We start from the raw sequence: 16,130 nt of genomic DNA on the forward strand, positions 1-16,130 counted from the left end.
GATATCACAGACTGTTTTCTAGAAATAGAAGAACATAAACACTGCAAATTTAAATACATGATGCTAATTTATATAATTGTTTAATGGCTTATGCAGTCTATTTTCCCAATTAGCACAAAATAATACCCAAATTATTATACAAGCTTTATGTAGAGGCAAATCAATATATTTATTGTTTAAAAGACACTATGAATTAATCTTTCATTAGGAAATTAAATACAAGACAACTAGTAAATTTATTCTTATGTAAGTCGTGCTACATAATGATTTAAATCAAACTGTAACAAAATCTCAGTATACTGTGAAGGCTGTGACCACAGAAAATTGTGCTTATTTGTTCACTTAAATGGGTAAAATCCAACTGTTTTTCTCTGCGTGAGTTAGAAGTGGAAAAAAAGGGAATAACAGAAAAATATGTAGGTGTTTGAAGTGAACACTGATGTTCTTAGTGGGAAAAACAAACAAAAAAATAAAATAACTGGAGCAGGTATTTCTGCAAAGAACAATGGCAAATAAAAACAAATTCTAGAAGAGTTCTTGATACGTATGTATGTGGTCTCTACACATACGTAGGTCACTCTGAAAGTAATGCATCCTATTTACTTCCATGGAAACTACTACAGATATAAAAAGCACAATAACATTCTTTGTTTGACCAAATTCTAGCTATAAAACACTGTTTTTCAACATACTCAATACCATTAGCTACTCATTTTTGTCAGCGATGAACAACAGCCTGCATGCAGCACTCACAAAAATCTGTATCTACTGCCTCACTGTGCTCAAATCTACTGTTTGATCTCCATAAACATTCAGCAAACACTGACAGAAAAAACTGCCCTCATTTTCCACATGGAGGAATTCATTGACACACCTTTGCTTCATACACATTTCGATGTCAGACACCATTGTGTCAGACTCCCCCTCTACTGCCATCTGTATGGCAACAACGTGTAATAGAATACTGGGGGGAAGGTTCAACCCCTACTGCAGTACCACCAACATCTGCCTCTGATATTGTGGACTAACATAAAAAAACAGAAGGCATTACTTTTGGAGCAGCTCCCATAAATACAACTTTGCAGAGCTGGAGCTACTCAGTCCATAAGCTATGAAGTTTCATTAATATTATCAGATCTATGCTGAAAAGCTGTATTATTAAAGAATGCTAAAAATAAATTCAATACTGAGGAACAAAAAAAGAATCCGGAAAGAGTGCAACAGATGAAGGAAAAATATTTGGGTAGCAAATAAAAAGACTTCACCATTATTGCTACTGTAGAAAAAGAGAATGAGCCGTTTTAAGCCCACAGGAGACATTTCCATCTAGTAGAGAATAATTAGGCCCCATTCTTTAAATCAGCTTCTTTAAGGAACCAGGAATGAGTGAAGGAATAAAGCAAAAAGCAACTATTAAGCCATAAAATGTTAGGTTATGAGCTGGAAGAGCAGCTGGGTTTCTGAAGATAAGACCTCTTTAGTGAGTGCTCAGAGAGTGTTAACATGAATGATAAAATTAGAATTCCTTAACAAAAAGAACATGTTAAAATGTTTTAGACAACTTCCAGATAAGATAACCTCCTCTCTTCCATTTTTCCAAGACCAGTTTTGGTAATTACTGTGAAAAGTTGTGATTTATAAAAATCCACAATGTTACCTTTCAATTTCAAATTTTATGAAGTGATTCAGTAATTTTATATTACCAGCTATATCCCCCCCCTGAAAAAAAACCAAAAACCAAAACCAACCAACCAAACAAAAATACTAAAATTATGATACCTGCTTAAAACATAATAGAAGATTATGTCTCTTCAAAGAAACAGTAGGAATACAACTTCATTATTTGGTTGCACTGTCACTGAAATTTATTAGGAATAATTATAAACAGATTTATGTAACTGAAAGGATAGAAAAGTTTCTGGAGTGCTTTAAGGGTCTTATTTTCCCTTAGCACAATTAATTCTGATTTCAGACAGATGATTCTTATTTAAAATCAAACCAGTAAAATCAACAGCATTTCACTTCCTTCTTTTTAATAGGAACCACAGCAGATGAGACGTATTGTTTACTAATGGCCACATTACAAAACTCAAATTAATATTGCTACCATATGCCGAAGACTATAGCCCCACCTCAAGCATAAAATGTATGCACACACTCTGGAGATACGAAACTTAACAGACCCTTAGGAAAACAAGTACACATAAACTGCCTCTAAAATATCCATAAAATTCATTATTTTCCTTGTGTGACACAGATCTATACTTCTATTGACATATATGGTCATGCTTTGCCAACATAGATGTATCAAGTAATTCACCTCCATCACTCTTTGATCTCTAGAGCCCAGCTTACAAAATCTGAACAATTCAGAACTTGACTGTTGCCATCAGCTTTTAAAAAAGAAAACCCATTTGGGAGTTAGTTAATTGCACAGCTTCACCAATGCAAGCAAAACCAGAACCATATATCAAGGCTAAGACTGTGACTATAATATTCTTTCTGAAAAGCAATACTTCCAGCATGAAATGATAAATAACATTCAATCATATGTTTTGGAAGGGGACATTAAGTATCCTGTTAGGATAGTAGTTTGCACTGAATCACATAATCATCTGAAGAGAATTTTGTGCCTAGACACTTCATAAATCTTTGAAAACTACAAAATCTTATTCCAAAAGAAGTCAACATTTTCCACTAAAAATGTAGTCTATCATCACTAAGTCACCAATTTCTAAGGCCTCATTAACTTTACTGTACAGCAAAGAGAGCAGATGAGAAGACCTTCCTCAAGATCTACAGGATCTTCTCATTTTTATGACTCATGCAGTGGCAATGAAACAAACAGAAGTTAAACTCAGTCCCAAAACTTCTACAATTAATTCTGGGGAAATGAAAAAGAAAAAAAAAAAAAAAAACAAGCAGCAAAAAAGTGTTGCTTTCTGTCTCTTTCTTTCAAGTGCCATACCAAACTCAATATGTTCAGGCTGCTAGCCTCTTTGCCACTTTCCTGCTTTGAAAAGACCCTACCTTGCAGCAGACATTGCCATGCGCAACAGAAACACTCAGCAGAATCAGCAGATTATAAGAGAGAACAAGTTGAGAATGACAGGTTTCCCTGGACTGCGCCAGAAATTTCATTCTCAGAAAAATAACTGAATACGAAACTTGGATTCAGCTTTCAAATATTGGTGAACATTCATTTCTCAAACAGGAGCAATCCTAGCAACTTCCTAGTCCAAAAAGCACAAGCTGTCCAAGAGCGTAGCAGTTACAAAGATAAAATTTCAGGATTCTGCAAGAATCTGATCCTCTATCATCCATCTACTACTATCTCTAAGAAAACAAAAAACAAAAAACAAAGGATTAATTCTACCATTCTATTTTTGCAATTGAAGAACTTCAGGAAAACTACAGAGCCTTCCTCAGAGAGGAAATGACATTGCTCAGCTCCGGGCAAACACCAGGTGCCCACTTTGGGCTGGGCCTGGTGAAGGAAGACCATGCAGGAAGGGCTGCCTCCACCACAGCGATGTTATGGTGCATCCCACTGCTGTGGGTGAAGACAACTTTTAAACAGCTGCTCTCCACACCTGATGGATTACGTCTGACTTCAGAAACCTTAGGGAGCCATGCTTTTTTAAGAAAAGAACATCCTCTTGATGGGCAAAAAAATTTAGTCATCATTTTTCCAGGCAATGGAGATCGTGATTTTAATTCTTTTATTGTGTCTTTACATGCTGTCCCTGTGGTTGAGTGAAACAGAATTTCTAAAAAGATATGGAAGAGTGTTAGAGACATTCTGTAGAATTCCCATTCCACACAAAATCAACTGTAATATAGTATTTCTTTAACACATGCCTTGGAAGATAGTGGGGAAAGAGGAGAGATTTCTCCACAGCATCAGCAAAGCTCTGAGTTGTGGCTTCTTTTATTATCAGTTCAGCAGTGCTGATGTGGGCCCGGAGCTTTTGCCAAGTCACGTATTTATAACTGTAAGAAATTTCTATAGCATTATGCTAATAAAATTGTGCAGTAGCTTGCATTTATACTCTGCCTACAGGGGAACACTGTGATTCTTCCCTGTTTGAAAGTCTGCTGGTGCTTTTTAGTGAGAAAGCTGAGGACTCATCTAAATGCCCACAAAAGGACCAAAGTAGTGGCCAAAGTTCCTCTGTGAGGGTCTCATACTCAGTTTCCAACCAAATAACTTTAAGGAGGCACTGTTTAGACCCTCACTGACAACATCTTTTGACATCTCATCACTCTGTCAGAACTGGGACTTTTGGACTTTGTCACACTGGACACAAACAAATTAAAAAACGCAGTCAGACAGCCAAGAATACAATGTGCAAACAACGTCCACTGTTATATGTATCACATGTACTGAGGCTGAAAGGAGTTGTTGCATCTATTGACCTTTTCTAAAATACAAGTCAGTTTTTCATAAAGAGTTTTTCGTAGTGGATGTTCTTCATTTATTTATTTTTATGTCACAGAATACGTTCCTGGAAGGAAAAAAAATCTGTTTTAGTGTGCACAGTTAAACTAATGCACATTTCATCAGATTTGTTCTTCCAGATTAAATATTTTCTACAGAAATAATGTTTCTTAAATATTTACAAACTGATCAAGTAATCTTCTCATTTTTTATAAACTAACTAGACCGGCGCTCTTCAATTTCCCAAAGCAAAGAGGTATTTGTTCACTCAGGAGTTCTTATGCTTCCTTTCTAAATTCTTTCCTACTTTTCTTAATTCTTTCCTACAGATCAACTGAATGCAAAACACTAATAATCATTTAACTAGCGCTGTACTCAGAACAAATGCTATACCTACTATATCCCTTAATCGATATTATCAGATTTATAGTCCAAGAACTGCATTAGACTAATTAGCAAAAGCATCTCATTTGTGTTCAATTCATTTCCTACTGTGATCTTCAAATGAGTTTCACATTTGCTATACACCTCCACTGCACAAATATGACCTTTATGATTTACTTTAAATTCCAATAAAACTCATGTTGTCCAACTATAACCATTTACAAGGCAATCAAGAGTGTTGCATTTCCTCCTACGCTACTAACCCTAACCAGGTCAGGACCAAATTCGCCTACAACACAAGGGGTCTCCACATTGTATAGTATCAATAAATTTAGCCAGGAAAGATTTTACACTTTTCAAAAAAGTATCAATAAATGTCTTGAATAAAAGGGGGTCAAATTACATTCTCAGAAGAACACCATTTTGGATGGTGATTCTTACTCCTCTGCAGAACTAATAACTTGTAATTTTCAATCCACTTAGAACTGCTTTTCTTTGTCATGCTGCTGTTTTTTGAGCCAAGCGTACACTGAAAACATACAGAATCACAGAATTGCAGGGGTGGAATGGAGCTCAATAGATCATCAAGTCCAACCCCTCTGCTAAAGCAGGTACCCTACTGTATGTAGGTCACACAGGTGGGCATCCACACGGGCCTTGAATATCTCCAGAGGAGACCCCATGACCTCTCTGGGCAATCTGTTTCAATGCTACATCATCCTTACGCTAAAAAGTTCTTCATGTTTGTATGGAACTTCCTATGTTCAAGTTTTAGGCTTTATCCTATCACTACATACTACTTCATCCATTTGCCTCCCACTTCCCTTTAGGTATTTATAAACATGAATCAGATTCCCCGCTTAATCTTCTTTTCCCCAGGCTGAACAGACCTAGGGTACTCAGTCCTTCCTCATACAGATGTTCCTGGCCCTTTATAACATTAGTGGCCCTTTGCTGGACTCTTCTAGGAGATCCCTGTACTGGACACAGTAGTCTAAACGTGGCCTCACCAGGACAGAGAAGAGGAGGAGGATCACCTCCCTTGACTGCTGGCCATACTCTTCCTAATGCACCCCAGGATCCCATTGGCCTTCTTAGCCACAAGGGCACACTGCTGGCTCATCTATTGCCAACAAGAACAGCCAGGCCCTCCTCTGCAGAGGTCCACTCGAGCAGATCATCCCCTAACCTGTACTGATGCATGCTGCTATTTCTTCCCAAGTGCAAGATTCTAGTCTTGCTCTTGTTGATCCTCACCAGGTTCCTCCCTGCCCAATTCTACAGTCTGTCCAGGTCTTGTTGAATGGCTGCACAGTCTTCTTGTGTGTACACCTAACAGAATTCTAAATATATATCAATATATATATATATAGATGACTTTACCAACAAATTTTCAGTCTTAAGAAAACCTATTACCAAGCATGTTTGACAAAACTAATCTCTGTCTCACTTGGCTGATACAACATATGCTGTCTTCAATTCCATATTGATCTCACGCAGCCCTGGCCTTTCTAAATACAATGTAGACTCAGTTTTTTCAAGATTTACTAAAGAGAAAGTACGAGTTCTCAGCTGTAAAAACAATCTAGGTGCAAAAGATTGCTGGATCCTAAATAGTTTTAAATGTTTAATTTTAGCAGCTGCTTTTTTACAACAGCATAAGTGCTAGAAAGATTTTTATTACTGCAAACTGTGAATACAGTATGCGGCTTCCACACAGTCAAAACCCAACAATTTTCTACTTCTGCTATTCTGGTACCATTATTTACATTTTATTATTCCTATATAGTTGCTGTGTTTTTGCCATTATTTTTCCTTGCTCATAATAAGTAATATCTACTTTTGCTATCTGGCTGTATTTACACTGTTTTTCCTTGCTGGATTCTTCCTCTGACTTAAAGAAGTATCCATCAACTTACTGTCTGAGTATTACATGGGAATTATTCAAGAAACACAAATATTTACGTACACTTTATACATTCAGTGGAGACTGAACATAGAAACAGTGCACATGCACAGTCTAATTTATAACTGTAAAAAAAGTAGTAGAGCTATTTAATAATTCATGACTGTTCTTTTTCAGTCAAGCTTCATAACTTCACCAGCAGATTCAAAGCAATCTGGCTTAGGTAATTCTTTTATTCCTATCATAGAGCATGTTGTGATTTTTCATCGCTACTAAAGAGCAATACTTAACAGTATCAGCCCTGCACAGCTACAGCATAGAAGCCAAGCAAGTCATCCAAGATCAAACAGGAAGTCTGTAGTAGGAAAAAAATATATTAAAAAAATCCAAGAACAGAGCCTTTTCATGTCATAGTTGTAAACAGGACACCTCCTCAGCATACATGAAGTCTGCCAAAACAGAAGGCTGCACACTGTGCCCAGCAGTGGGTCAGTTTCTAAGCAGGTGGGCAAAAGAGAACTGATGAAGGGAAAGCTTATTTCAGAATCCCTGCAACGTCTCTTTTCTGTGTAAAGAGATCATTTCACAAGCATTACGTGAGTGTATCCCTAATAACAATATTCATTTACATCACTTGCAGGACTGAAAAAACATGTTTTCTTTATGAGTAATTGTTAACTTTAGAAAATTAAAAAAAAAAAACTGTTTTCTAAGGCACTGAACAGGTAGCCCAGAGAGGTTGTGGATGCCCCATCCCTGGAGGCATTCAAGGCCAGGCTGGATGTGGCTCTGGGCAGCTTGGTCTAGTGCTTGGCGACCCTGCACACAGCAAGGGGGTTGAAACTAGGTGATCATTGTGGTCCTTTTCAACCCAGCCATTCAAGGATTCCATTATTCAAGTGCCTACGCTATTTTTGTCATTATTTCAAAGAAAAAAAAATGCACAGGCAAGATTCAAAATTTCCATATGTTTTTATGCAAACATGGTATCGAGGAGAATCTGAAAGAAAAAAAAAAAAAAAAACAACTTTGTCTTATAGCCAAGAATAGTAACGAGGGACCCTGCTTGCCCACACTAAAGTCAGCGAGGTACACCAGCGTCTGTTCACTGTAAGTCTGAAGCCTTACAGGGCCAATTTCTCAATAGCTACGGGACCTAGAACAAAAAATGTCAAACCAAAAACTTATCTACTCAGTACATACCTAACAGCATATTCATTGCCCTTGGCAGAACAAAGACAAATTAACACACTTGGCATTCCTGATTTCTTTATAAGGCCACAAAAGATAAGAGCACACTCAGAAATAGTCCAGTGCATGCAAAACATCACTTCTACTTTTTAGAAACCATACCAGGAAAATCATAGGTAAACAATACTCTTTTCTTCTCCTAAAACATGCCCTCTAATATTGAAATTAAAGCACCTACCACCATTTTCTTCTCCATTATTATTGTTTGTCTCAGCCATTTCAGTGCCATCTAACTCAGATTCACATCCTAAATCCAATGTTCCATCAGTAGGGCATGTTGATTCTTCTTTCTACAGTTAAAATGAAAAAGAAAACTAAAATTAACAAGAAAAAAATCAGATTTGATCCTGCTGCATCTCCAAAAATAGATTACTGCAGTATACTCATATGCTTATATCTCAAAAAAAAAAAAAAAAAAAGAAATGAAATGAAATATGCTTGTGAGTCCAGAGAAAAACATAAAAACAGTCTTTCATGAAACAACTTGCAAAGTAAAACCAAAAAAGCTACTTTGTGAAGTCAAAACATTCTCTGTGTTTAAAAACTGTCATATAAAATGCAAGTTCTTCCACTTCTTATTTTATTTTTTAAATTCTTTTAACAGAAACAGCCTTGTTTGGCTGTTAAAAATCCTAGTGAGTGAGTGTCCAGAATGCTGCAGCAAAACACAAATCCTTTAATGTTTCTTTTTAGCTTTTGCCGGTTTCCTGAATTCAAATAGCTAAAGCAACCTGGAGTTCACGAGCATGGAAGTGATTGTGAATGCTTGGATTTATGCCAAGAATATCTCCAGATTTAAAGCAAAACAACGGCATTTATTTTAGTAAATTAGGAAATGGAAACCTATTAATTCAATCTCAAATACAGAATTTTTAGTTATCACCAGCAAACAAATCTACATGGGTTTATGTTTTTAAACTCTTACATGCAATTTGTCTGCCAGAAACTACAGAAAAGCCTTCCTTTCACTCCCCCCAGCTTCAAATTTTAATTTTCGACATTTAGGCGGCGAAACACATAATCTCATTCTAGTTTCTCTTCTCTGCTTCACATTCTTCCAGTTTGATTGTGAAGCCACTCTAAGTTCGATCATGGATAATAAAAAAATGTCATCCACAGAAATCACCAGATAGACACCGAGAAAGACAAATAAAGCAGAAAAGAAACAGCACAAAGGCAAAACTCCATCACTGTAACTATATTCCCTGTCAAAACGAATGATGCAAGCAGAAAATTTAATGCTGATTTTTATTAGACTCACAAACAATTTTTCACTATTCAAAAATCAAACATTAATAAATTATTTAACAAGAAAGTCTGTGATCATCTTGCTTTCACTGCTCATAAAACAATGGCTTTTCTGTGAACAACTCTGAAAAATCAGCATTTTAGTTAAGCTGCATGTTTTTTGTACTACATGCCAAAGTCAAGAACATGTATATGCTTTCTAGGATAAAACATTCAATGTTTACTTTCATTATAAATCCTTTTAAAAGACATCTGAAAGCAGTTAGTAGGACTATCAGGTCATTTCCTCTCCAAAGAATCTAATCTGTTTACTTTTCTATCTATTGAAACATTCATAAAGAGGATTAATAGCACCACGTACTTTCTATTCACAGCATTTAAACTTACTTTGAGAGCGTAGAGTCCTGACTTCCCAGGGATTTTGAAGAATGTTCCATCACCTACGCGAGTGTTAGTATGAAGCATTGCATTCAGGCAAGCTAATGGAGAAGTTCCACTGAAAAATAAAATTGTGCAAAAATAAAATAGTCCAAGATTGAGTGCCTCTTGTAAAACTATTCCCTCAATCTGCTTTTTCTTTTTTTTTAAATCATGCTTGCCTGGCTTTTTTTTTTTCCTCCTTCTTCTTTTTCTTTCTTTCTTTCTTTCTTTCTTTTTTTTTTTTTTTTTTAAATTCTCTCAACGCTGAAAACATCTACATTACAATAACAGGCCAGTTTCAAACTTAATCATATGCATCTGTCCCCTAGGCTCGAGGCAAAAAGTCTGTGAATTATAATTACGCTTTTCTTCATACAGCAACCAGCTCCACATTTAAAGAGAACCATAGTCCAAATATTTATGTGAAATTACTTCGTAAATAACACCGCGAAGCCTCATTTATAAAATGTAACAGACAACGTGGCTGCTGCACATGAGTGATCAAAACAGCACCAAGTTCAAGGGCAGCTGCATCCTATAGGATGAAAGGCGACAAAAGAACAATACGGAGCCAAGGAACAACGCATTAAAATTAAAAGTGATATATAGTTAAGACTTCTCCTGGCTTAATGTGGTCAGCATGCATTACTATACATAAATATAAGCACATTTATACGATTCTGTGAAGCACTATCTTTCCTAATTAGAATTGTTTTAAAGATTAAGAGACTGACCTACTCAAGGTAGTAATTAAACATGATATCATTGTGGAATGTTCGTTAAGGGACTATTTAAATGGAAACACAATGTGTTAAGAAAAAGAGTACCTGTACACAGATCTCTTTATTAAATATGCATGGATACAGCAGAAAAAAAATGCACATGTTTCTACAACTGTGAAAAGTTGCTATCAGAAATGTTTTATTTCGATTTAATTTTAAAATGAAATGTTAGTACAAGATGTACAGTTGCACTGTCACATCTCTGTCCTCATTTACTGACTGCTGAACACATAGTCTGGGACTGACTCTGAAACTGTGCTTCTTCCCTGGGGTCGTCAGCCTGCACGCGCACTTATCTTGAGCCACGTAAATATATTCCACTTGGTTAAGTGGAACAATGCCTGCGCATTAAATTTAGCATGCTGCTAAGTATTTCAGGATTAATTATACACTCAGCTATAAGGCAAGATCAGGGCTTCAGAAGTCCGCCAGAAACAACTGTTCTTTATAACGTGTTGCTGTAACAAAACATCCTTTTTGAAATTCACAAGACTGGTCTTTTTTAAATATAAAACCTCTTTCTTTCACAGTACACTGATGCTTTGTGTTAACTCATACAGCTCTGTTAGAAGATTCATCCTTCCTGTACATATATAAATTTAATGGAAAGATCATGTGGTAGAATCACAGAATGATGGAATCCTTAGAGTTGGAAGGTACCTTTAAAGGTCTCGTCCAATACTCATGTAACAGGGACATGTGCAGCTAAATCAGGTTGCCCAGCCTCACCAGCCTCACCTTGATCCAGCCTCACCTTGAAACTCTCCAGGGACAGAGCATCAACCACATCTCTGAACAACCTGTTCCAGTGCCTCACCATTCTCCTTGTAAAAGACCTTTTCCTTAATCCAACCTAAGTCTCCCTTCCTTAGCTTGAAGCCTTTTTCCCTTATAATTGCATTCTGTCCTATATAATTTATTTACTATTGGTCACCCAATATATCACATTACTACATCCAAAATCAAAAGTACAGGTAAAAATGGTGCTTGTTAATAAACACATCAGCTATTTAACATAAATGTATTTTATAAGTATTCTACATATGATTATCCAATATAAAAATTCTAAAAAATTTTCTGTCGTTTCTTTTTCTTTTTTGGGAGGCAAATAAAACTAATTCCACATCTGGTTTTAATATAATACTGTAACATAATATAACAGTAAGTATTGCAGAACTATAATGGTACTACTAACAGTAGCACAGAAGATACTAAAAGATTCCATTTCAATTGAATTTAACAATCACTTTCAAAAGTTTTGGAATACACAGCATACCTCTCTTTACACATTTTTCATACTGTATCAATGTTTGACAAGCAAAGACAGGGGCATTTAATGGAGCAGTTCTAGCTGCATAATTTCTTCCATATGGCAGCATACATAACATGAGGCAGTTTAGACCCTCACAGTCTTGGATCTTTTCAGTTAAACATTATCACAGATTAAGACTTTCCCTGCAAGATAGAAAGAACTTGCTGACTCTGCAACGGAAGACAAACTCAATATATCAACAAGAAACAAAACTCTGCATACATGAATGCAGTGATTTGCTTCACCCTTCTAGACCTATGTAGAAATTCTGAATCCCTCACTTGTTTTTAGATATCATTAAGCAATTAAAATGATACATGATGAATGAACCCAGAATAGAGGATTTGGCAATATCTCATGACCACTACTGTGTTCACAGCAGATATCTTAATCTTCAAAGTCTAGCCAACTGGCAAGCGGACAATAGAAACTACTCTCAGACTTACAAAGAAATCTACATCAGCTACTGAGCCAAGAGGTACCGTTATGCTTGTTTCATAAAGACATCTGCAATTCTGAAATAGTTTTGCCTGTGACCAAGAGGCTGTATTCACTCTTCTTGAAAAGTGGACTTGCATATATCTGTAAACAAAATAATAATCTGGATGCTAGCTAGCAGCTCAAACTGGAATCTCCCTTATCACTGCTATTCTGATCCATGCTAAGCGGTCATTTGCCTATTCTGTCAGCACAGGCATCCTTAAAATTTCTAGCCATTACCCACAAGGGGTGATGGACATGCTTTCAGTACATGCTATTACAACACAAAGAACAGTGGTTAGAAAACCCAGCAATCAAAGAGCCCATGACACAGGCTGATGTCTGAATCATAGGGTAGTACGTAATACTTATTGCACACTTTCTAAATTCTTCTAAGGCCATACTCGCTCTTTTCAGAGCTACTGGCATATATTGATAGAGCAGCCAAGGATGGGCAAATAAATGGCTATGAGTATCTCTGAATGTGAAATGCTGAACAACTTCATCAAAATTTTCTAAACACTCCAAATTGGTTCAATTTTGATTTGATAAAATCAAATCGGGTACAAAAACTCTCTTCTTCACAACTTGGTATCTGTGAATTTTTTAGCCATAACACATTTTAATCCAATATGCTGGAAGTTTTGTTGCCATAACCTACACGTGAGGAATATATTTAGCATCTACAGCCTTCAGATGCTGAACTTCTATATTATTTATGGCCTCTTGGGTAAGACTTCTTTAAACCACTGTGGTTACATATATATAGTGTTGCCTCCTGTAGTATGTATTTAAAATATACCATTTTCTGCTGGTATATTTATTTTATACAAACATACATACAAACATAAGAGTAGTATATTATATTATTTATATGTGCACAATTTCAGAAACTTTTTTTTTTTTTTTTTTTTTTTTTAAGTTACTTACTTTCTGTGAAGGTGATATGGAGTCACAACAACCAGCAACATAGGAAAGAAAAGAAAATACTGATTAGTCATTCAAAATAAAAGTTCTTATTACAATTAGATCATTTAAAGGACAATTTAAAGGCAATTCAAGGTTACAGATACGCTCTTCCTCATAATCACAGTAAGTTGGAAGCAGTCAAACATTGTTCCAAATAATGTCACAAAACTCCTGTACATTATAAAAGCAAGATAATCAGCCCAACTCCTCAGTCAAAAATATATTGTGATTTTGGACTCCCTCTGCTGGTCATGCAGCTGGTGCTACCTGAAGCCAAACTCCAGCCTCAATGGCCTCCAAACAGAAAGCTCTGCAAAAACATGTGCAGCGAGAACAAATGTCTGTTACCTTTCGCCTCCAATGCCTTTCCCAGAGCAAAAAAATATATAAAAAGAGCAATAAGACCACAATTTATTTGTAACTTTTCAAACACACAGCTTTGTCAGAAACCCTGAAAACTTCTACGGTTATACTTTTAATAGTAATGGCCTTTGCTAGACTGCTTGCAAAGAGAAAAATGATGATTTTGGAAAATGAGATGTTTCAAATGCGGAAAACAAGATGCCTAAAGCCAGTCTGTTCCACCAATACAGTGTAGCAGGCAGTGGAAGCACCCTGAGACTGGGCACCACAGGGCATCCAGCCCCAAAGCAGGCAGCACTTCAAGCCCTTCAGCTCCTTCCTAGAGCTTCCTGGGGTTCCCACTGGGATCTTAAATGGGACTACAAGTGCTGGAAGAGCACTTCACTGCCATAAATGTGATTATCAATTTCTGTCAGCAATCATCTGCTCATCTTATACAGATCCATAAATAGACAGAAAGCCAAAAACAAAGTAGAAGCAAAAGGGCCCGTAACTGATTTCTAGATCAGCTAGGAAGTCACACAGCTAAAATACGCTTATCACACTTGTAAATTATATCAAGGGATTGCAAGTACCCTGGAAGAAAGACCTAAGGTTACAAGATGCCTCAGTGGAGACTGAGGTTAAAATTGGCAACACGAAAGTCAGTCAAAATAAGTGCTATACAGAGTATGAAATCAAATACTGAAAATACATATATTCATGGCAAGTCAAAGGGAAAGACACGACCACAATGAAATGAATCAAAAAGTAATGATGGCCCCTCAACTGTATTAACAGAATGGGTCAACTGGATTGCCATCTGAGTCATACAAAGCAAATATTTGTTTACGTTAAGTGCTAGTGGATTCTTGTCAAATGCTGGGCCTCCTTAATGAAAAATGTAGACAAAAAGTAGAAAGTCTAGAGAAGAACAACCATGGTAACACATAAGAGAATACAACCTATGGGGAAAGGTTGCAGAAAACATATTTGTGTGATTCAGTGGAGTAAAAGTAAGCATAACTGTAATTTTTCAGAAAATTTAGAATGCTTTTGCAAGTCTAGAGAGATTAATATACTTCACAGCCACTGGAGGAAGAAAAAGAAAGTTCACAGGTTGTTTGAAAGTGTGAAAGTAACTGTTACTGTTTTAATCAACACCAGAACAAAACAAGTAAGTTTGTAAAATAACTTTCATCAGAGGATTAAATAAACACCTGTCCTGGTTGCTTCACATACTGGAACCTGTCCCAGTTTTAATGCTGATATCAAATGACCTCTTGAGAGTGAGTCCAGCACAGCCTCCTAGGATTCTTATCTCTTTATTAAACAGAAATGTTAAGCCTGAGATTAACTGCATACACTTTTTCAGGCGGGCAGCTGCTGCCCTGCCTGATGAGCAGCACTGCTGCAGCCCTGGCACTGGGGCTGAGCCCAGGAATAAAAATTACCAGAGGTCTAATGCATAGGAGACTGAAAAAAACCTTGAGACATTGTTCTGTATCTAAGTGGCAGGATTTGTTTAATCTGGGATGGAAGTGTTTACTTCACAGTACCTGGTATGATGCTATATTTTGGTTCTAGGAGAAAAACATCGATGTTTATAGTTGCTGCTATTGGCACTGGTCAACACTTGGCAGAACATGAGCTAACAGCATGCCCAGATAACCAAGAAGGCCAAAGGCACGCTGACTTGTATCAGAAATAGAGTTGCCAGCAAGAGCAAGGAAGTGATGATTTCTTTGTACTCTGCACTGGTAAAGCTGTACCTTTAGTACTGTGTTCAGTTTTGGGCCTCTCACTAAAGAAAGACATTGAGGCCCTGGAGTGTGTTCAGAGGCTTACAGGCTGTGGGAGCTGGGCTCATTCAGCCTGGAGAAGAGAAGGCTGTGGGGTGACCTCATTGCAGCCTTCAGTACCTAAAGGGAGCCCATAAACTGGAGGGCAGTCAACTCTTTGAAAGGGTAGATAACTGCAGGACAAGGTGAAATGGTTTTAAGTGGAAGGAAGGAAGATTTAGATTGGATATCAAGAGGAAGTTCTTTACAGAGAGAGTGGTGAGGTGCTGGAACAGGCTGCCCAGAGAGGCGGTGGATGCTCTGTCCCTGGAGGTGTTCAAGGCCAGGTTGGATGGGGCCCAGAGCAGCCTGGTCTAATATTAGGTATGGAGGATGGCAGCGCTGTCTGCGGCAAGCGGGGATGGAGCTTGATGATCTCTGAGGTCCCTTCTAACCCAAGCCATTCTATGATTCTATGATAATTTAGGGAATGGCAACAAAGCTGTGAGGGGTCTGGAGCACAAGTCTTGTGAGGAGCATCTGAGGGAACTGGGACTATTCAGAATGGAGAAGAGGAGGCTCAAGGGAGACCTTATTGCTCTCTACAACTGCCAGAAGGGTGAGGTGGGGGTTGGAATCTTGGAGTTCTTTTCCAATCTTGGCAATCCTATGATTCCATGACTCTATTCTATGCTAAGCAGTATGCATGGCACCAAGACCATTCACAGTAAAGGGCCCAAGGAGCTAGGAGGGAAAATAATTTAGCCACCCTGCTAAGTTAAACCACAACACTGGGACAGCCAAAGGATCATCA

General features: G+C 37.3%; 1 protein-coding gene across 1 annotated transcript in view; it reads right to left on the reverse strand.

The window, feature by feature from the left end:
• The window catches only part of ASXL3 (ASXL transcriptional regulator 3), an 82,926-nt gene that overhangs the window by 60,912 nt on the left and 5,884 nt on the right, over positions 1–16,130 (reverse strand). Inside the window, exons 2-3 of the mRNA XM_048940596.1 lie at positions 9,618–9,726; positions 8,161–8,272 (exon numbers count right to left, since the gene is read on the reverse strand). Coding sequence (XP_048796553.1) covers positions 8,161–8,272; positions 9,618–9,726 — 221 coding nt within the window. The remainder of the gene's footprint in view (positions 1–8,160; positions 8,273–9,617; positions 9,727–16,130) is intronic.

The sequence above is a fragment of the Lagopus muta genome, chromosome 3, assembly GCF_023343835.1.
Source record: "Lagopus muta isolate bLagMut1 chromosome 3, bLagMut1 primary, whole genome shotgun sequence".
Taxonomy (NCBI): Eukaryota; Metazoa; Chordata; class Aves; order Galliformes; family Phasianidae; genus Lagopus; species Lagopus muta.